Genomic DNA, 22,890 nt, shown 5'->3' on the forward strand with positions numbered 1-22,890 from the left:
ACCTTAAGACATGAAGGTCAGTCAATACGGAACATTTCAAGAACTTTGAAAGTTTCTTCAAGTGCAGTCGCAAAAACCATCAAGCGCTATGATGAAAGTGGCTCTCATGAGGACCGCCACAGGAATGGAAGACCCAGAGTTACCTTTGCTGCAGAGGATATGTTCATTAGAGTTACCAGCCTCAGAAATTGCAGCCCAAAGTAACAGACACATCTCAACATCAACTGTTCAGAGGAGACTGTGTGAGTCAGGCCTTCATGGTCGAATTGCTCCAAAGAAACCACTAAAGGACACCAATAAGAAGAAGAGACCTGCTTGGGCCAAGAAACACGAGCGATGGACATTAGACCGGTGGAAATGTGTCCTTTGGTCTGGAGTCCAAATTGGAGATTTTTGGTTCCAACCGCCATATCTTTGTGAGATGCGGTGTGGGTGAACGGATTATCTCCGCATGTGTATTTCCCAACTTAAATCATGGAGGAGGAGGTGTTATGGTGTGGGGGTGCTTTGCTGGTGACACTGTCTGTGATTTATTTAGAATTCAAGGCACACTTAACCAGCATGGCTACCACAGCATTCTGCAGTGATACGCCATCGCACCTGGTTTGGGCTTAGTGGGACTATCATTTGTTTTTCAACAGGACACCTCCAGGCTGTGTAAGGGCTATTTTACCAAGAAGGAGAATGATGGAGTACTGCATCAGATTACCTGGCCTCCACAATCCCCCGACCTCATCCCAATTGAGATGGTTTTGGGATGAGTCGGACCGCAGAGGGAAGGAAAAGCAGCCAACAAGTGCTCAGCATATGTGGGAACTGTTGGAAAGCATTCCAGGTGAAGCTGGTTGACAGAATGCCAAGAGTGTGCAAATCTGTCATCAAGGCAAAGGGTGGCTATTTTGAAGAATCTCTAATATAAAATATATTTTGATTTGTTTAACACTTTTTGGCTTAATACGTGATTCGATATGTTATTTAATAGTTTTGATGACTTCACTATTATTCTACAATGTAGAAAATAGTACAAACCCTTGAATGAGTAGGTGTGTCCAAACTTTTGACTGGTACTGTATATTTTAATAGAAATGCCATGGCGGCCTCACTGCAACTTAGAAGTAGCCCAAAAACCCGCAACCTGCGAGCAATACATTTACACCCGCGACATTGTTTTCAAAGTTGCCCAATTGTGGGAAAATTGCGGACATGGCAACCCTGCTGAGACGAGTGCTCTGAAATCAGAGTAGAAAGCTAGAGTGAATTTACGAACGCACCCAGTATTGTGTGGCTAATCCTTATTGTGGCTAGCTTCACATGGGGATTCATGACTTAGACACTAAAACAACCTAATCGGATAGGCTAGGCTTTTTGACATAATATGCTTTCATTTCCATTTGTGTGGTGACTTCATTTGGGAAAAACTCAGATATTAGGCTACCCTGGTTATGTAATTGGTACATTTCCATGATAACATCAAATGGGGACAAATGACCCAAATAGGCTATATTCTCTCTCTCTCTCTCTTCTCTCTCTCTCTCATATCAAGTTGTTAGTACTGTCATTAAGCATGATCTTTCCTCTCCGCTTCCCATCTCTCAATGCAACATTTCCATGACTACAGGGGCATATCCCTAACATCAAAAGGGGACAAATTACTTAAATTACTCAGATTGTTCTCACATAGTAACTTCATTGGGAGGAACAATGTTTGACATGCTTTTTACATTTGTATCACAAACAATGTTTTGGGAAAATCATGATGAAAGTGGCCATTTTACGCCTTTTTTAGACCTATGCCTCCTGTAAGACCCTGTGATAGCATTTCCCAAACTCTGTCCTCTGGACCTCAAGGGGTGCACGTTTTTGTTTTTTGCCCAAACACTACACAGCTGATTCAACTAATCATCAAGCTTTGATGTGATTATTTGAATCAGCTGTGATGTGTTAGGGCAAAAACCACAACGTGCACCTCTTGGGGTCCCGAGGACCGAGTTTGGGAAACCCTGCTCTGTGATCTGTGAACCGTACATGATACAGACAACATTTTGCTGTCATTAAACTCCTTATAGTGTTCTCTAAAATATGGAGTATGTTTAGATTCTGAAATACAAATGTTCATCAATTTATTAAACATTAAAAATAGTAATATCTAAAAACGACCTTAATTTAGCTTATTTTTCAACATATTGTTTTTAACAATATACTCTTCAAACACATCACATTTCCAGATTAGGCTCTTGGGTACTTTTAATGATATGACCCATTTATACATAGAAATTGACATTATAGGTCATTAACCAATCACAGCCCTCCTTTAGGATTGCACATTCAGCAAGTCACCAGCACTGTGTTGGTGGTGCTCATAAAATTGATCGTACCTTCAGAATTAGCAGAGAGCCCACTCTGGAAATATGATGTACTTGTAGAGTATATTGTTCCAAACAATATGTCTTAAAACTAACAAAATCAAAAAGGGTAGTTTTGAAATATTAATATTAATATTTTAAATGTTGAATAAATGAATGTGAACAATTTTATTTCAGAATCAAGACATACTCCATATGTTAGAGCACACTATAAGGAGTATAACGACACCAATATGTTGTCTGTATCATGTACAGTTGACAGATCATAGGTTCTTACAGGAGCCGAGTATAGGTCTAAAAAGGGCCACTTTCATCATGATTTAAAAAAATATTGTTTGTGATACAAATGTAAAAAGTAGGGCTGGGAATTGCAAGGGACCTCACGATATTATCACGATACTTATGTGCCGATACAATATGTATTACGATTCTATATGTATTGCAATTCGATACTGTGATTTTTTATTGCGATTTGATGTTCCAAACATATTGCTCACCATATGACAGCTCCCGAGGGACGAGAGAGCCATGAGAAAACGAGTTTTGATCAGTCAAATTGGCTCCCTTATTAAAAAGAAGATGGAGAACAAGTTATGAAGGAAAAAACGTGCGTTTTGGTGCAGGTACAGCCAACTAGCGCAAAAATAATATTGCAATATTGTAAAAACAATACGATACGATATATCGTCAAAAATAATATCCCGATATGTAACTATCTATTCCCCCCCATCGTTAGTATAAAGCATGTCAAACATTCTTCCTCCCAATGAAGTTTCTATGTGAGAATTGCCAGAACATATCAAAAATATTTTGGGCTACGCTGGCATGGAATCGCCCAATAGACCCATATCTTTTCTTCCCTTCTCTTTTCTTATCTCTCTTGTTCTAGCTGTCGGTCTTTCTCACAGTAGCCTAATGAAGTTGTTGATTGTTGAAGTATATTGATGTATTCTCTCTCTCTCTCTCTCTCTCTCTCTCTCTCTCTCTCTCTCTCTCTCTCTCTCTCTCTCTCTCTCTCTCTCTCTCTCACACACACACACCTTCAAATCATACTTATTATGTCAAGCACAGAATTCTCTCTCTAAGTTGTTGTTGTATCTCCTTTCCCTCTGTTTCTCTCTCGTTCCTCTCTCGCACACTCTCTACTTCAGTAATGAAGTTGTTAATGCTTAATGACTGTGTTATCTTTCCTCTCCGCTTCCCATCTCTCAATGCAACATTTCCATGACTACAGGGGCCTATCCCTAACATCAAAGGGGGACAAATTCCATACCAGCGTAGTCCCAAAATATTTTTGGTAACTCAGATTGTTCTGGCAATTCTCACATAGTAAAACTTCATTGGGAGGAAGGATGTTTGACATGCTTTTTACATTTGTGTCACAAACAATTTTGGGGGGGAAAATCATGATGAAAGTGGCAATTTTAGGCCCTTTTTAGACCTATGCCTCCTGTAAGACCCTATGATCTGTGAACTGTACATGAAACAGACAACATATTGGTGTCATTATACTCCTTATAGTGTTCTGTCAAATATGGAGTATGTTTAGATTCTGAAATACAATTTTTTACAATTATTTATTCAACGTGAAATCTTTGATCTTTTATTTCAGCTCATGAAACAGGGGACCAACACTTTACATGTTACGTTTATATTTTTGTTCAGTATAGTTTTGATCAGTCAAATTGGATCCCTTACTAAAAAGTAGCTGTCGGTCTTTCTCACTGTAGCCTAATTAAGTTGTTGATAAAAATTTATGAATTGTACTGACTCACTCTCTCTCTCTCACACACACACGCACACACACACACACACACACACACACACACACACACACACACACACTCTCCTCAGTTAATTTAGTTGTTGACAATTAATAGTAATTACCCGATAGCTCCTCTCTATGTGAGCAGACTCAGTAGACTGTGAGTTTGCATGGACAGTTAGTACATTATGGAGGAGTTCCCAGAGAGCTTTAACCAGCTAGAACTGCTGAAGACCCACGACCACCTGATCCCCCGTGGAGCATGCAGCCTCTGGCCGGGAGACGAAGGAGAGGGAGAGGAAGAGGAGGAGGGGGAAAGGAGTGAAGAGTGGTATCAGCAGAAAGAGGAGAAACTGAAAGACAGACCGGAGGAGCTCATGCTGTGGGCGGCGGAGAATAACAGAGTGAGTGTGACATGTGCACCACACACCTTCTCACTAGGGCTGGGAATTGCCAGGGACCCCACGATACGATATTATCATGATTTTATATGTATTATGATTCAATACTGTGATTTTATTGGGATTTGATGTTCCAAACATATTGCTCACCATATGTCTGCTGCAGAAGGACAAGAGAGAGCCATGAGAAAACAAGTTTTGATCAGTCATGGAAATAAAAGTGCTGAAAACAAATTGGCTCCCTATTTTAAAAAGAAGAGGGAGAAGAAGATATGAAGGAAAAGTACTGGAGTTTTGGTGCCGGTACAGCCAACTAGCGCAAAAGTAATACTGCGATATTTAACTCTATCGATTTCACCCCCCACCCCCCCATCACTACTTTACATGCAGACACGTTCAGATGTCTCTTAGTTTCCAACTGTTACTTTGGAGCCTGGTCGGTGCAGGATATGCTATATCAGGGATTTATTATTTAGTGCACACCGTAGCAATACGGTAGTCCCTCCCAGTTTCTGTCTGTTTAAAAAAATAAAAAACATGTTTTGTGAATACGACCCAGCGCTTTACCATCGCGCCCATGTCCTGGACTAACTTCCTGGATCTTTGGTCTTGTCAAGGGATGTATCCAAGATCAAGGGATGTATCCATAAGATGTAGACTTAAAGTCACTACAATGTAAACAATGTAGGCTAGTTGAGTATGGATGAATGAAAAGTGGGACAGATCAGATTTTAACTTTTTATTTTGCAATTTAATCAGAGAGACGTGTGAATGTGAAAAGCTTAATTGGCGTTGACCCTGTCATGGAGCTGGTCATCCAGGGCCATATTGTTGTGAAATTGACGTCTCGTCAATTTGACGATGAAAAACAACTTCTGTTGCAAATCAGGTGCTCAAAGTTGACCTATTTTGCATACCATGTCTTCATCACTGGAAGAGTTTGATATCATGGGCCAATATATATATAGAAATGTTCGTTCAAATCAGAAGGGCTGCGGACAAAAAGTGAATGAGCTGTGAGAGTATAATGAATGTCTCCCTCTCTGCTTTGAATGCTGATCACTGCTTAAGATTGGAACAGAACAGCACAGCAAGCCTCTGAATATTTGTGTGTGTGTGTGTGTCCTTGTTTGTGCCTTGTGTGTGTGTGTGTGTGTGTGTGTGTGTGTGTGTGTGTGTGTGTGTCGTGATGTGTCTCAGAGAGGTGGTGAGATTTAACAAATGGGAGGGAGGGAGAAAGATAATCCCCTAGAGCTCTTGTTTGTTCCCCCTGTCAAACCTGTGCAGAAATAACTTTAAATCGCCATCTTTCAGTGGATCCAGAGGCAATAACAGGTTGAATGTCATTTGTGAGGGGGGATAAGGATGGGTGGTTTTACCTCTCTAAGCTCTGGCCTGGTTTTTAGATGTTTTATTAAAATGCATCTGCCTTTCGGCTGTTTCATGATATATTGAAGAGTTCAGTAAAGGTCAGTTAAAATGCTAATATTCTCTCTCTCTGCCTCTTTAAGCTGCCAACGGTCAAGCGGCTGCTCTCGGTCGACCCCTTGCTTGCGCATTGCCAGGACGAGGACGGTTATACTCCGTTGCACCGCGCGGCCTACGGAGGCCACGCCGCCACGGCCTCTACCCTGCTGGCAGCGGGCACCGAAGTTAACTCCCGTACTGCCGACGGCTGGACACCCCTACACAGTGCCTGTCGCTGGGGCCAAGTCGCCACCGCGTCCCTCCTGTTGCGCCAAGGGGCGGAGCTGAATGCGCAGACCAATGGCGGCCTCACAGCGCTCCACCTAGCTGCCTCCTACCCCGGACCGGGCTCCGCCCACACGCTGGAGTTCCTCCTATCACAGCGCCACATAAAGGCGGAGCTTCGGAGCAAAAGCGGGGAGACGGCCAGTGAAATCTCCCGCCGAAGTGGACCGCATCACTTCCTGTTTGAGATGGTGGAGGACTGTAACAGCGTGCTGTCTCCCCGGTGACCCCCCCTCACACACACAAACACACACACATACATCCTTTCCCTCTACCCAGGGGCCTTCATGGAAGACAAGACAGTGTTCCAAGAAGTGTCTTATGAACATATGAACAGTCATGTACACCACCACATAGTCTTTCTTTGCAGTCCTGGCAGGAAACCTCAATTCTCAGTATGACAGTTTCTCTTATGTATCCTCTGCACGCTTTATTTGTCTGGGTCCCAAATGGCACTATATTCTGTACATAGTGCACTACTTTTGGGCCCTGGCCTGGTCAAAAGTAGTGCACTATATAAGGGAATAGGGTGCCATTTGGGATGTAGCCCCTAATAACAGGGCACTTGGAATGGGTTGAAAATAACTGGTCCAATTAGCATCCTCTCAGAAACTATGGGTGATTTTAGCATGGAAACCCACATGGTCAGACACTGTACTTTGGATTAGGTCTGATTGGTGGAAGGTTATCCAAATTATCCAATTGCTGACATTCATTTTTTATAATGCCCGTCATTACAGACGTAGGCTCAAATGGGTTTCAATGGTGGGATGACTAATATTGTGAAAGAAGCTGAGCATTTTGGGTTCCAGGCTAAATTGTGTGTGCTGGAGTAGTGCTTATCATTGGTCTCTGAGCATTGGGGTGTATTAATCTCATTTATTGAATTGATTGTTGAGCGTTGTGGCCATTAGAAATATAATTATTCATTCTAATTCTATGGTTACTGCAAATGTTTTGGTCATCCAAGTGTCATCCGTGCTCGATATAAAAATAAAATTAGTATAAATCTTTGAGGTTTCCCTTAATGCCTTTGAATGTCCCATCTCCCTTTACAAATAATGGGCACCATTTTGACAGAGCTTACCAAACACAACCTGAGGACATTATTCAGAACAGCATTGATTTCCAAATGTTTGTTTGCCTCTGGGATGTCCATGAGAAGATGTCTAAAGTGTGTGTATGCCCTGCGCATTGTCAATTCAAAAAGCATAGTGCAAGAATTTCAGTGTTTCAAACTCGCTTGGGATAAAGTGCTGTGCCATGTTTTTGTAACTTCCGGTTGTTTTTGATAAGATCACCTTGATTTTGTGCTAAAATGGGTTGTCCGACTTGTCACTATCCAGCCATGCTACAAAGGATGGAAGTATGGTCATCAAAAGGTCACTAGAGGAAAGCAGAAGGAGAGTCAATGCTCCACGGTAACGTTTCCCCATATGTCCAGATCTAGGATAAGCTTCCCCTGCCTCTATCCTAACTTAACCATTATTGGGGTAAATGCAAAATTGACCCAAGATCAGTGTCTAGGGGCAAATTCACCCTACTCCAAGGGTCAACTTTGAGCGTGACAGTTTTACTTCTAATTGCAAAAAGGCCATATTAGGCTACCCACAAAACATTAAAGAACAACTGAATATAATAACCAACTTCTCAGGTTGAAAACGGCCTATGTGGCATCAATATTAGTCAGAAACATTTATTCCAGTGCCACACACACACAAAATTGACTAAAGTGTAAGTAGGATAATTTAGGTCATAAAGTCAGTATATTCCAAAACAGAGTTTTGTGTAACGGAGTTCGTCATTACTTACATGAGGGTTGGGTTTGGATTACAATCATGCCCACTTTCCCACTAACACGAGATGGTAGAATTGTCATGCACGGAGAAACAGCTGCGCTGATTGCGCTCTATCCAATCATAGCAGCCAGAACCTACAGACATTGGGCTTGTTCGACATTGCATACGACAGTGCTAGCGACTGCCGACTGACTGATCTACAAATCATTTAGTCCATAAATAACTACTCATTATTATTTGTAGATCAGTCAGTCAACACAATGCATCATGGATTTGATGCTCTCGAACACGGCTATTGAGACAGACCTGCCCATTACGCAGCGCCACAGACTTGTTTACATAAGACAACATGGCGCCAATGTTATGTTGTTGAAAGAACACTTGGCCTCTAAGCCTTTATGGGGTAGCCAATTGTTGATGTTTTCGATAGTGATCACTCGAGTCTGCCACATCTTTGGGCAAAATGAGAATTGAGATGATGCACTGCCACTTGTCAATATTCCAATTGCGAGCATCATGAGTCCCGTCGTGACCTATTGAAGACTGCCAGACATACACACTCTGGATAGTGAGAAGGTTGTAAAAAAACAAAATAAATTAGAGGAAAAACAAAAAGAAATGGAGAAACTTATTCAAGAAAGATCAAGTGTAATATATTATAAAAATAAAGCAAACTGGATGGAATATGGGGAAAAATGCACAAAATTCTTTTTTAATCTTCAACATAGGAATGCTACCAAAAAGAACTTAATGAAACTGGTTACAATTGACGGAGTCACCCATAATTCACCAAATGATATTTTGAAGGAAGAAACAAAGTACTTTAAGCATATGTTTTCTTTTCAGTCGCCTCCATCTCCTCTAACTGAAGCTAATTGTAGAGATTTTTTTCTATTGATAATGTCAAATTAACAGCCACACAGAAAGACTCATGTGAAGGTGAAATTACAGAGGAGGAACTTCTGGATGCAATTAAAGACTTTAAGTCTGGGAAAACTCCAGGGTTGGATGGCATACCAGTCGAGGTACACCAAACCTTTTTTGATATACTAAGAGGACCGTTATTAGCATGTTTTAACCACTCCTATGTAAATGGTAGATTATCTGACACTCAAGAAGAAGGTCTGATCTCATTATTACAGAAACAGGATACAAGTGGAAAATATAAAGATCCAGTCCATTTACAAAATTGGAGGCCCCTTACACTTCAGTGTTGTGATGCAAAAATCCTAGCAAAATGTATAGTGCATAGAATTAAAAAGGTATTGTCAGATATTATTCATTCTAATCAGACAGGTTTTTTACATGGAAGATACATTGGAGATAATATAAGGCAAGTATTGGAAACAATAGAACACTATGGAAAATATGGGAAACCAGGCCTGCTATTCATAGCAGACTTCGAAAAGGCATTTGATAAAGTTCGACTGGGGTTTATATATAAATGCCTGGAGCATTTCAATTTTGGAGAAGCTCTTATAAAATGGGTCAAAATCATGTATAGTAACCCTAGGTGTAAAATAGTAAATAATGGCTATTTCTCAGAAAGTTTTAAACTGTCAAGAGGAGTGAAACAAGGTTGTCCACTATCGGCATATCTATTTATTGTGGCCATCGAGATGTTGGCTATTAAAATCAGATCCAATAATAATATCAGAGGATTAGAAATACAGGGCTTAAAAACAAAGGTGTCATTGTACGCAGATGATTCATGTTTTCTTTTAGATCCACAACTAGAATCCCTCCACAGCCTCATAGAGGATCTAGATACATTTTCTAACCTCTCTGGATTACAACCAAATTATGACAAATGTACTATATTACGTATTGGATCACTAAAAAATACAATTTTTACATTACCATGTAGTTTACCAATAAAATGGTGTGATGGTGATGTGGATATACTCGGAATACATATCCCAAAGGAAATAAATGATCTCACTTCAATACATTTTAATAGAAAGTTAGCAAAAATAGATAAGATCTTACTACCATGGAAAGGAAAATACCTGTCAATTTGTGGAAAAATCACCCTGATTAACTCTTTAGTATTATCCCAGTTTACCTATTTGCTTATGGTCTTGCCTACGCCTAGCGAACAGTTTTTTAAATTATATGAGAAAAAAATATTCAATTTTATTTGGAACGGCAAGCCAGACAAAATTAAAAGAGCATATTTATATAATGAATATGAATTCGGAGGACAGAAATTATTAAATATTAAAGCATTAGACCTATCACTAAAAGCTTCAGTCATACAAAAGTTATAGTTAAATCCGAACTGTTTCTCAAGCAAATTAGTAAGATTGTCTAACCCAATGTTCAAGAAAGGCCTTTTTCCCTTTATTCAGATTACAACCTCTCACTTTCAGTTATTTGAAAAGGAAATAATCTCCCAAATGTCACTATTTCTAAAACAAGCCATAGAAAGTTGGTTGCAATTTCAATTTAATCCTCCAGAAACGACAGAACAAATAATGCAACAAATATTGTGGTTAAATTCAAATATACTAATTGACAAAAAACCTTTATTTTTGGACAGAATGTTTAAAAAAGGTATAATCTTCGTAAATGATATCATCGGTAGGACTGGTGGAGTTATGTCGCACATGCAGCTAACAAAAACATATGGAAATGTCTGCTCTACCCAAAATTACAACCAAATAATTGCAGCCTTACCGCAAAAGTGGAAGAGGAAAGTGGAAGGGGGAGAAAGTAAGGAACTTGTCTGTCGGCCTTGCATTAAAGAACATAATTGGTTAAGGAAAACTGTGATAAATAAAAAAGTATATCAGTTTCACTTAAGGACCAAAGGATTGACAGCCGTCCCATATAGATTGCAAAATAGTTGGGAAGAGATCTTTGACGTACCGATCCCATGGCATAGTGTTTATGAACTGACATCCAAAACGACACCGGATTAAAAAATTAGAATCTTGCAATTTAAATTATTATATAAAATTCTTGCTACCAATAGAATGTTATTTATATGGGGGATACAATCTTCCCAGCTCTGCAGATTTTGCTGAATCATTAGATCATTTGTTTTGGTTCTGTCCATTTGTAGCTTGTTTTTAGACACAGGTCAAGGAATGGCTAAAGGATTGCAATATTTACCTGGAACTAACCTTGCAGATAGCATTACTGGGTGATCTGAAAAGTCATAGTCAATCAATCAATAATATAATAATACTTTTAGCAAAAATGTTTATTTTTAATTCACAATCTGTAGAAGCAATGAGAATAGAAATGTTCAGAACTTTTGTAAAACATCACAGTACGGTTGAAATATATATGGCAAATAGAAATCCTATATGGATGGTGTTAAGAGATAGATGGGAGGTATTGAATAGAGTTGAAGGATGGGACTAATAACAAATAACAACAAATAATAACAAAGATAGCTAATAATGTAAGCATACTGTGTCCATAATAAGTATATAGGTTGTATGTTGGGAGCTTTGGGAAAGAGCACAGTTAGAAAGATATGGCATATAGAAGCAAACCGGATGGACATCATGAAAATGATCGGAGAGGTTGAGAGTAGAAGAAGTTCAGGAGCAAAAAAAAAAAAAAAAATATATATATATATATATATATATATATATATATAATAGAATTATTGTAAAATTAACTCTGTCCATAAGGTGTAGATAGTAAGTATAGACCGGAAGTAGAGGCCTGGGCATTGTTGTTCACTAATTTACTCCAAGTAGGGAAAGGATGGTGGGGTTGAAAAGTAATAAAGGGGAGTATATATATATATATATATATATATATATATATATATATATATATATATATATATATATATATATATATATATATATAAAATAAATAAAAAAACATGGGGGATTGGAAGTGATGCAGACAATTACATTGATAGAAGATACAATCTATCTGCAATATTAAGCTGATCCATTCCCCCCGAAAAAAATAAATATATATAATAAAAAATAAAAATAAAATAAAAAAATATAATAATATATATATATATATTCAAAACGGCACCGAAGCGCACACATCGCCACTCGCAAGTGACTTGATAAGCTGATTTAGCTAACGTGGCCTGGCTGCTCAATGTGCCTGCTAGCTACTACAAGCTAGCTTCATTGACAAATAAACTGTATGCAGGGCACTGACTAGGTTTTCATGCAAATGTTCTTACTTGAGAAATACTGCACCAAACAACTTAGCTAGATGTAAAATTGTGCTATTAAGACCTTGGCAAAAACGTCAACATTTATTACAGATTTCTTGATTTATCTTAGATTAATTCAAACTATTTGGAGGAAGTGAGTGACTGTTGTTGCTACGGTGACTCGGGAGGGACAAAACAACAGTAACTGCCAGGGTACGATATGCGAACATAACACACCCACATCGAACCACACCCCCAAGACTTAAATCTCGTTTTTCTTAATGCGCACCAGAAAAACACATGCAGAATCGTTGTGTTCAGTCAGTCCCCCTTTAAGCAGCATATCTTGAAACCCAAAACATCTCCACTGCTCCATCAATGTCTGTGAGACGGGGCTGATTTTATTTATGCAAATGTAATTGTTGTTCAATCGCAAGATAATTGTCCTGTCTATTTAAAAAATATGGTTACTTTGTGCAAGGCGTGTGCAATTACAAGTAAAAAAAATCTAAGTGACTTCTACCTGTTGTCATGGGAACTGGGAGAGTCTGCTGTTCTGCGGTACATATGTGGGTGTAGCCATGTTAAGATACACTCACACTGTCCTGTTTCCTCCCACACACAAACATTTACACACCCAACCCTTGGGTATTTATGTAAAAAGGATTGTTTGTACCTACAGACCATTAGCCTTTCAAATGCCTGGGCACAAGGGGGATAGGGACTGCAAATGGATTTGGAATAGGGCAGCTGCAGTCTAATGGATCCTGGGTCATATTAATTAGGGCACACCGTACCAAAACGTTTTGCAACGTTCTTATTGGACAAGTCAAGATAGTACATCCCCATTTTTGTCCGTTTTCTTCTATTTTGGGCCTAGTGTATACAACCCTGCTGCTGTTGATGAAGCAAGGCCTCTCAGACACAAAATGGCTATTTGACCCCTGTTTGTTTGTGTGTGAGAGCAGAGAAGTGGGGTGAAGTTGTCCCTAGATGCTGATCTTGGGTCAGTTTAGCATTTTCCCCACTAATGGTTAAGGTTAGGGGGGGGGTGATTCCAGATCTGTACCTAAAGGATACTTACATTTACATTTTAGTCATTTAGCAGACGCTCTTATCCAGAGCGACTTACAGGAGCAATTAGGGTTAAGTGCCTTGCTCAAGGGCACATCGGCAGATTTTTCACCTAGTCGGCTTGGGGATTAGAACCAGCGACCTTTCGGTTACTGGCACAACGCTCTTAACCACTAAGCTACCTGCCGCCCCTACTTCACCTTGGAGTGAGAGCAGAGGGATTAACAGCCCTGATACACTACTCATGTTTGACCGTGAGATGCAACTGATATGCTAAACAGTAGAAGCCCTGCAACTTCTTCAAGTCGAGCTTGGTTGTTGTTTAATGTCTGATGAACATTTTGCTGCTCATTGACAAGTTGTCATCCATGCTTGCTGTGGAAAGACAAATACATCTGTTCAAATCTCAGTTTTTCAATCTTCATAGTGCAGATCAAAATTGGAAGAAACAATACGTTCCACATCAACCTCGTCTGGTTCCTTCTCCGACTGAGACCGATAGGCTTTGACTGTGAGATGCAACAGATATCCCTCTGTTCTCAAAGCAGCAGCACATCAAAACTTGACATATTTTTATCCCTTTCTTAAAATTGCTTTAGTACACAACTTTTTAAAGTTCTTCCTTCAGGATACTCTTCTAATGTAGCAGATCCCAAAACTACGCTAGTAAAAAGCTTGGTCTGTGTGCCAAATTATACCTTCATTCCTTTATAGTGCATTACTTTTGACCAGCCATATGGGCCTCTGTGCACTAAAGGGGAATATTGCACTAAAAGATCCACTAAAAAGGGAAAAGGGTGCCATTTGGGGTGAAACCTTGGCCACGACATGCAGTCAAGCTGCGTTTGTGAAGTCATCGCAAAGACTTCCTAAGTAAGGGATCAAAGCTTGACTAACCCACAGAGCCTACGGAAGGTTGCAGGATACTAATGGGCACTAGCTAGATCTGTTTGGCATAACTCGTATCTCGAAATCAAACATAAAAACCCTACACACACACAGATTCCCAATGTCCTTGATTGATAAAGCATCATGTAGAACCTCGACTTCAAACAGGCAGAGGTAGGCTTTGATGAGTAATCATAGGGGGACCACTAACCGCAGAGCGGCAGCCATAGCCCTTTCAACTCTTCAGATATGCACTGTGCTTTCATTCAGTGGGGAAAAGAAAAGCGTGTGTGCTTTTATGTTATAGTTATATACTCCCACACCTCTCTAAGTCAACCCCTGAGTGTGGCTCCTGGCTCAGTGGCTGTCACCCAGGGCAATAGAGAAAATTGCTCTGAACCCATGGTGACAGGTGGGATATTTATGGTTTGTCAGGGGAGCGAATGATGACATGGTTTCCCTTGAATGAAGAGACTGTGGGTCTGTCTCTGTGTGAGGAATATACATGTTTATTATTTTTTTGTGTGGTGGTAGATCAGCTTTAATATTGCATATAGATTGTGGGTTCTATCAATGTAATTGTCTTCATCATTTCCAAACCCCCATATATTTATAAAGATAAATGAAAAGATTCCTTATTTATTATTTCCCCCCAAGCCTACCACCCCTCCCCTAATTGGAGTAAACCAATGGACAACAATACTTAGACTTCTACTCCTAGCTTATACATACTATATACATTTTACGGCCACAGTATATTTTACACTATTTCTATACAAAAATAATAATAATCCCACCCTTCAGCTACACTCAACCCCCATTTTGATACATGTGTTTGCGTGGGCATCTGATGACCAGCTTTGAATGAAAGGTGTGTGTGTGACTGGCAACATTTTAATTTACCGGACATTTGACAAATGTACCGGGCCCATATGCATTGGGTGCGTAACCTGATTAAGGCGTCCACCCACGGTGCTCAGAATGACAGAAATCACATTTAGAATATGGTAATTTATATTAACAGAACATGCAAGTCGAGGATGCAACGATGTGCGGTCCTTCTTACCGAATTCACTTTGAACATGTAAGAATAACTGTCCACATTTACTTTTCTTAAGCCAACAAGACAAAAATCACTAGCCTATGTCAATCTACCACAGGAGGTTGGTGGCACCTTAATTGGGGAGAATGGGTGTGTGGTAATGGCTGGAGTGGAATGGTATCAAATACATCAAACTCATGGTTTCCAAGTGTTTGATGCCATTCCATTTGCTGTATGCGCTTTCGGTAGCCTGATTGCATCCAGACGTAGGAGGAATCCGCACACACTGCATCCCTGACCACCTCCTGAAGTGGTCAGCCAGATCTGAACACAATCAGATCACACTGTCTTTTCAATACCATCTTCGTATTCTGATAGCAGAAGTCGCATGTAAGTGTCAAGTGTAGGCACGAACTTAGAGAGGAGATCTAATAGGCTACTTTGAAGCAATAGGCTACTTTGAAGCAAGTTAAGACATGCCTCATATGTATTAACTTTCATGTTTCAACAATTTAGTATATGTTTTAAAAATGCATAGGCCTACTGCCTCCAGCTCATTACAAAGTGGTGTGTGACGCTTTAATGAAGCCTGCCTTCCGTTGCTGTTTGATGCCGCGTTCAAAACAACTGGGAACTGGGACATCTCAGATTTCCGACATCCAGTGTGTTCAAGACCTCTAGGACAAAAACTAGCTCAGACTGGGAAAAATCGTTTTGAACGGTCATCCAAATCGGAATTCCAACATCGGGAACTCGGGCCTCTTTCTAGAGCTCCGACTTTCCGACCTGAAGATTACTGACATCCCAGTTATCTTGAAAGCACCACAAGATGACGTAGCAGCAGCTCTTGCGCTGTCTTGACAGATTTCCCACTCAAAGGCTCTGTATCTGTATGCTGTATGCGTGTGATAAATAAGACACATAATGAATATACTGTACACACGTGCCAATTTAATTCCACGAAATTATGCTAATTAACCTATAGACCGACAAGCATGACCAGTCAAATGTATTTACATCAACTGGTATTTCCATCAATTAATAGGTTAAAAAGCATAATTTCGCAATATGATTTTTTCTTCTTCTCCCGGACTATTGGCCTGCGGCAATTTTATTTATCAGCTTTTCAATTTCTTTAAACTGACAGAATCCAACTATTACCAGCTAAAATACATCCTGGTGTGCGTGTGTGTGAGAGAGCGAGTGTGTTTTTGAAAATGTCTGTGCACGAGAACTAGGCTTGGGCGGTATCCAGATTGTCATACCTTCATACCGACCTTGTGCCAGCCGTTAATACCGGAGATGAACACGAGGCGCTATTTTCAAACCCAACGGAGCCTCTGTAATCCGAAGGTTAGCAATGCTAACAAGTACATGTAAAATCCCATAGAGAATGCTAACTAAATACTAAAGAGTGCATTACGAACATTTTATAGTCTCTGACCTAAGCTATTTGCAGGACAGACATCCCAGCTCAAAGTTATACAAGTAACTAAAAAAATGCTACACAGTTTGCTGCACGCACAAAACAAATATTAAACAGCAAGGCTCTTGATCCAGGAGGGGATTCTCTGCTGTTACCAAGCAAAGCTCGATTTTGGAAGAAGCTAACCACTTAGCTAGATAGCTAACTAGCTACTAAATTAGCAAACCAAATGCACAACTGCAGAGCATTTAGCACATTTTAGACAATTATGAGTTCCATACTGTAACCATATAGATCACTTGGCGTGTGCTGCACAACATTGAGTGACTCACAAAGCTCCGGTCTCTCGTCGTTGTGTGCTTGTAAACAAACACCACGTGACTGGGGGACTACCAATAAGTTTCATAATGAAAAATGATGTGATAGGTGAAATGAACGCCATCTTCTTTATCTCGTAACATATCGCACAAGTTGACTGCAGGTATTTACTTAATAAGTAGCTGTAAATATTCAAATGTATAAACAAAACTTCAAAGAAATAGTTTCAACAGCACTGAATAACCATCCTGTGGCTATTTCCAAATACCCTGGTTTACGGTATATACGGTATACTGCCCAAGCCTAGCGAGAACTTATATTTCAACACGTGTGTGTGTGCCCTTCTGTAGCTGTGGTTTGGATAAGGACTTTGAAGGGTGTCAAGGGACACAGGGCACGGCGTTACCATGGAGACATATCTTATGAAAATCGAGACGGGAATGGTAGAACATGATAGAATCAGTGTTCCATTGTGGTCCTCTATTGGTAGGCAAGTGGCTACAGGGCAAAACACGGGACATGGGCACTCTGTGCCATACATTCAATCATACACAATCATATAGCATAAGATTACATGCGGACACGGGGGACCTGATCCTAGATCCGCACTCCTACTCTGAGATGCTATATGATTATGGGCCCTGATATAAATCTCTGCATTTTTAGCAATGCAATGTAAAATCTGACCTGGGGTCATATGATGCTCTTTTGTATGCGTCATTTCAGCTAGCGATGAATGCCTGATTTTTAAGACACTTACTGGGATTTAGCTGCGCACTGTGAAAGATGTGCTCGTAGTTGATGCCACTCTATTCACATGAATTCAAGAGCCATTCATGAAAGAACTATGAGTTCAAACACAGCTTAGTGTGTTGCTATTAGAAGAGTGGAGTGAACGCAAGATGGAGAGAGAGAATAGTGTACACTAACTGCCCAGTTGTATACAATGGCAGTACGTTTCTTATCAATTGCTTAAAAGCACTACAGAAGAATGTCTGCGATTTTTCAAAACGGTATACAACAGCCAGCCAATTCTGATCTTTTTTTTATCAGATCAGCTCTTTTGTCAATAATTGGGGGGAAATATCAGAATTGGGCTGCCTATGTAAACGCAGCATGTTTCAAAACAGCCAATGCATTTTCAAAATATTTTTTTTTATCCCCCTATCAAAACAGCATAGGCCTATTCATTCGAACTACATGATACATCAAACGTCTGTACAAAAATTATACCTACTCTCTCTCTCTCGACATTACAGTAATTTGCCTACCCCTTAGAGCGATAATGGATGCAATTTTCTGCCTATTTTATTTATTTACGCTGTTCACCGAGTACCAGGAAAAATATAACTTTATTTCTAGGTAAAACCAAACAGCATTTGAGATTTCTCGGTAAGAGTGCTGTGCTTAACCTCACCAGTGCTGACAATGTGTCCTTCCTGTCCTCACACAAACACATTTCAAATGCTCCACTCACACACCTGATACACATCTCTCTGCCGAATGTTCGTACACCTGATACATACCTCTCTGCCAGACTGTTCACACACCCTTCACTCACACACTCCCACTTCACTCACATAATTCACTCTCCCACTCTATTGTATCACACACTTCTGACCTACACTTTTCACTCTCCTCACACATACTCCTGCTCCTCTCCCACATAGCAAAGAGACAGACAGTGCTACTCTATCCTGCCTCACACACCCCACTGTGTCTCAGCTCAGGGAATACTGATGATGGCATTACCGTCAGTGCTGGTTGGGTTTTTTACGAGACATGACTTTACAAGACAGGCTTTTTCCCAATTTCCCAACACACAGCAGGTGAGTGTGAGGGTGCGTCCAAAATTGCACCCCATCCCCTTTTTAGTACACTACATTTGACCAGAGCCATATGGGCCCTGGTTAATAGTGCACTATATAGGGAGTAGGGGGCCATTTCAGATGCAAACACACAAACATCAGGAGCGTGGGAGAAATGTACCTTTTCATATTCGCATTTAGATGGAAGTGGCAGTGTACACCAAAAAGAAAGTCACAGAGCACGGTTACATGCATACAATGATACGATTATTGGGGATAGTCAGATTAATATATTAGTTTGTTTAAAACGTTTACATGCTTTGCAAGAAGAACGATTTCCCTAATAATCCTGTTTCCATGGACGTATCTGAAGTCAGGCTCCCTGATGGGACTTTAAATAAATGCAGAAAATCGGCAATCAAAATAAACATTCTACCACAGCGTTCACGTTATTTTTGCAAAGCCTATTTGATTCTGAGTTTGGCCATATAAGATGCATTTGTTCAGTTTTTCCAAACTCACGTCAAGGGATGCTTGCACTACCGGTGCTAGCACATGCGCAGATCAAATACACTGCTGGATTGCCGATTTTAAGCTATTTACTGTCCTAATAATTTGAAAGAATGCTCAGAAAACCAGGTGTTTTAATCGGCGTATGCTTACTTCGATTTTGACCTTATGCCGATTTAAGATAAGCAGATGAAAGTGTTTACATGACTATTGCCATACTCGGCCTTAATATCTAATTATTAATGTGCATGTAAACATACTCACTGATTTAGTCACTTAACCTTTTAATCAGTGTGGCAGCAGGTGAAGCCTCACAGACCCATATCCCCACTTCCCCACTTCCCCAGCCTCTCAGCCCCCAAGATCCCCACATCACAAACCCCCCACCTCCCAACTCTCCATACTCCCAGGTTGCATCCCAAATAGCACCCTATATAGTGCACTACTTTTGACCAGGGTCCATAGGGGAACTATATATGGAATACAGCACCATTTGGGACACACGCCCAGACTTGAATACAAATCCCCCTTTAGGCTAGACACACACCATAGAAATAGAATCCTGGATTCTATAACTATGACACACTAGGGCAGTACTAGCAGAGAGCATTGGAGCGGCACTCCACCCCTTCTCAGTGAAACGGTGCTCAGGTGAATCAATCTCTCGCAATGAATCCAGGCTCTGTCGTAGCCGGCCGCGACCGGGAGACCCATGGGGCGGCGCACAATTGGCCCAGCGTCGTCCAGGGTAGGGGAGGGAATGGCCGGCAGGGATGTAGCTCAGTTGGTAGAGCATGGCGTTTGCAACGCCAGGGTTGTGGGTTCGATTCCCACGGGGGGCCAGTATGAAAAATAAAAAAAATAATGTATGCACTCACTAACCGTAAGTTGCTCTGGATAAGAGCGTCTGCTGAAATGACTTTAAAATGTATTTATTTTTTAATGAATATATGTCCCTGAGGTAAATACTGTATGGAAAGATAATCACTTATCATACATGCAGCAGACCTGAGATGGAATATAGAGTGCGTCCAAAATGGCACCCTATTCCCTTTACAGTGCACTACTTTGGCAACATAGTCCCTTTGTTTTACACTGCTGCTACTCGCTGTTTATTATCTATGCATAGTCACTTTACCCCTACCTACATGTACAAATTACCTCGACTAACCTGTACCCCCGCACATTGATTTGGTACCGGTACCTAATGTATATAGCCTCGTTAGTTATTTTATTATGTTACTTATTGTTTTGTTTTTGTTTTTAGCTTTCGTTTATTTAGTCAATGTTTTCTTAACTCTATTTCTTGAACTGCATTGTTGGTTAAGGGCTTGTAAGTAAGCATTTCACGGTAAGGTCTACACCCGTTGTATTTGGCGCATGTGACAAATAAAATTTGATTTGATAGTTGGATGAATAGTTGGGAGGCTGGGTAGATGGAAGAGTAGTGCACTGTAAATGGAATAGGGTGCCATTTGGGACATAATCAGTCTGACATTTCTTTGGGAAACTGTTTGCCAATTATGTCAAACGCTCTCCGACACATTCAGAGCACATTTCTAATTCCGAACTCAACCACAACAAGTCTCTGGAATCAAATAAAATGTGCTTGGAAATGTTAAGCATGCACAGCAGGTTACTAAACACCTAGAAGCGACAAGTTTAAGTGGTCAAATGCAAGAATTGTCACAGCCACTCTTGAAATTGTTAGTGTTTGACATACTGTGTAACATTTCCCAGGATGTTTCATTTTGAATGACGCATCCTATGCATATTCTAAAATTATTTTCCTTGACATTGCCTCAATTAGGTCATAGTCGGTACCCAACTTTGATTTTCCATATACACTGAGTGTACAGAACATTAGGAACACCTGCTCTTTCCATGACCGACTGACCAGGTGAAAGCTATGGTCCCTTATTGATGTCACTTGTTAAATCCACTTCAATCAGTGTAGATGAAGGGGAGGAGACAGGTTAAATATTTTTAAGCCTTGAGGCAATTGAGAAATGGATTGTATATGTTTGCCATTCAGAGGGAGAATGGGCAAGACAAAATATTAAAGTGCCTTTGAATGGGGTATTGTAGATAGTAGGTGCCAGGCGCACCAGTTTGAGTGCGTCAAGAACTGCAACACAGATGGGTTTTTCATGCTCAACAGTTTCCCATGTGTATCAAGAATGGTCCACCACCCAAAGGACATCCAGCCAACTTGACACAACTGTGAGAAGCATTGGAGTAAACATCAGCCAGCATCCCTGTGGAATGCTTTCGACAACTTGTCGAGTCCATGCCCAGACGTATTGAGGGTGTTCTGGAGGGGGGGGGGTTGTTAAGATGTTCCTATTGTTTTGTACACTCAGTGTAAGTCAGGGATGGGCAACTGGCGGCGGCCCCCCTTTTGAAGGCCCTGTAAAACAGCTAATTTTCCTCTCTGCCATATGGCAAAATTAGTAGAATTGCATGAAATTTGTTAGAAAATTGCAAAATCTTCTCTCCGCCCCATGACAAAATGTGTAGAATTGCAGCAAACTTGCTTAAAAACTGCAACATTTTCTCTACACCACATAGCAAAATGTGTAGAATTGCACACAAAAAAAAGTGAGTAAAAACAAATTGTGGCCCCCGATCAAAGTTGCCCTTCCCTACCATAAGTAATCTAGGGACAAACCCTGAAGGTTAGTGTCACCTTAAGTGTGATGGTGCAATGCATCGGATTCTTGTTAATTCAATGTGTCGATGTTTAAATAGTGTCTATCCCTACTTAAATAATGGATTAGCTAAATAATAAATAAATTAATAGAACTGTGAGCCGGAAACTACAAGATAGTGCTATACCATTGCTCGACCCCCTACACCCCATTCTCTACATATCCCCAGGCTCAGACCATAGCTCTCTACCCCCCCATTCCTCCAGCCATCCAGCACCCACCCAGCCTCCCAGTCTTCTAGCAGAGGGGCCAAAGATATTAGACCCCCATCCCCCCTAGACTCTGACTCCTCAGCCCCCAGCCTTCCATCTACCCCGCCTCCCAACTATCCATCCAACTATGTTGCCACCCAGCCTCCAAACATTCATCCACCAGCCTTTCATTCCCCAGCCACCCATCCTCATCCACCCCACCATGTTGCCTCCAGACATCCATCAATGTACCCATCCATACTCCCACCAACCACCAACCCACTCATCAGTCTTCCAGCACCACCCAGCTGTCATCCCCACAATAATAGAGCTGTAACTTCTGCATTTCTCATCAAACTCACATCAACAGGCAATCACTGCTGATGCTAGGGCTATGTAGTTTGGCAAGTGTGTGATTATATCCAAATTGACCATGCTCACTATGAGAAGGGAGGCATCTGTTTTGAGAGTGCTGCCTTCACGCACACACTTATGAGTTCTCACTGCCATCTAGTGGGACAGTTCCTATACGAAGTCTCACATGGGGTACATCTCAATACTTTCAAGTGGCTTCCTCTCCTTCCATGGACATACCAAGGTAAACACACACACCCTCACGTAACATACTATAACTAGCTTTGAGAAACAACATTGGGAGTCTGTGTATTGGTTGACTCCCTGAGTTGTGCATCGTTCTGGTG

General features: G+C 40.7%; 1 protein-coding gene across 1 annotated transcript; it reads left to right on the forward strand.

Moving 5' to 3' along the window:
* The first annotated feature begins 3,802 nt into the window (after positions 1-3,802).
* Positions 3,803-7,295, forward strand: ankrd49 (ankyrin repeat domain 49). The gene is made up of 2 exons (XM_045226768.1): positions 3,803-4,532; positions 6,041-7,295. The coding sequence occupies exons 1-2, from the start codon at positions 4,317-4,319 to the stop codon at positions 6,506-6,508; spliced, it is 684 nt and encodes a 227-aa protein (XP_045082703.1). The 5' UTR covers positions 3,803-4,316; the 3' UTR covers positions 6,509-7,295.
* The last annotated feature ends 15,595 nt before the right edge of the window (positions 7,296-22,890 follow it).

This window comes from Coregonus clupeaformis, chromosome 18 (genome assembly GCF_020615455.1).
Source record: "Coregonus clupeaformis isolate EN_2021a chromosome 18, ASM2061545v1, whole genome shotgun sequence".
Taxonomy (NCBI): Eukaryota; Metazoa; Chordata; class Actinopteri; order Salmoniformes; family Salmonidae; genus Coregonus; species Coregonus clupeaformis.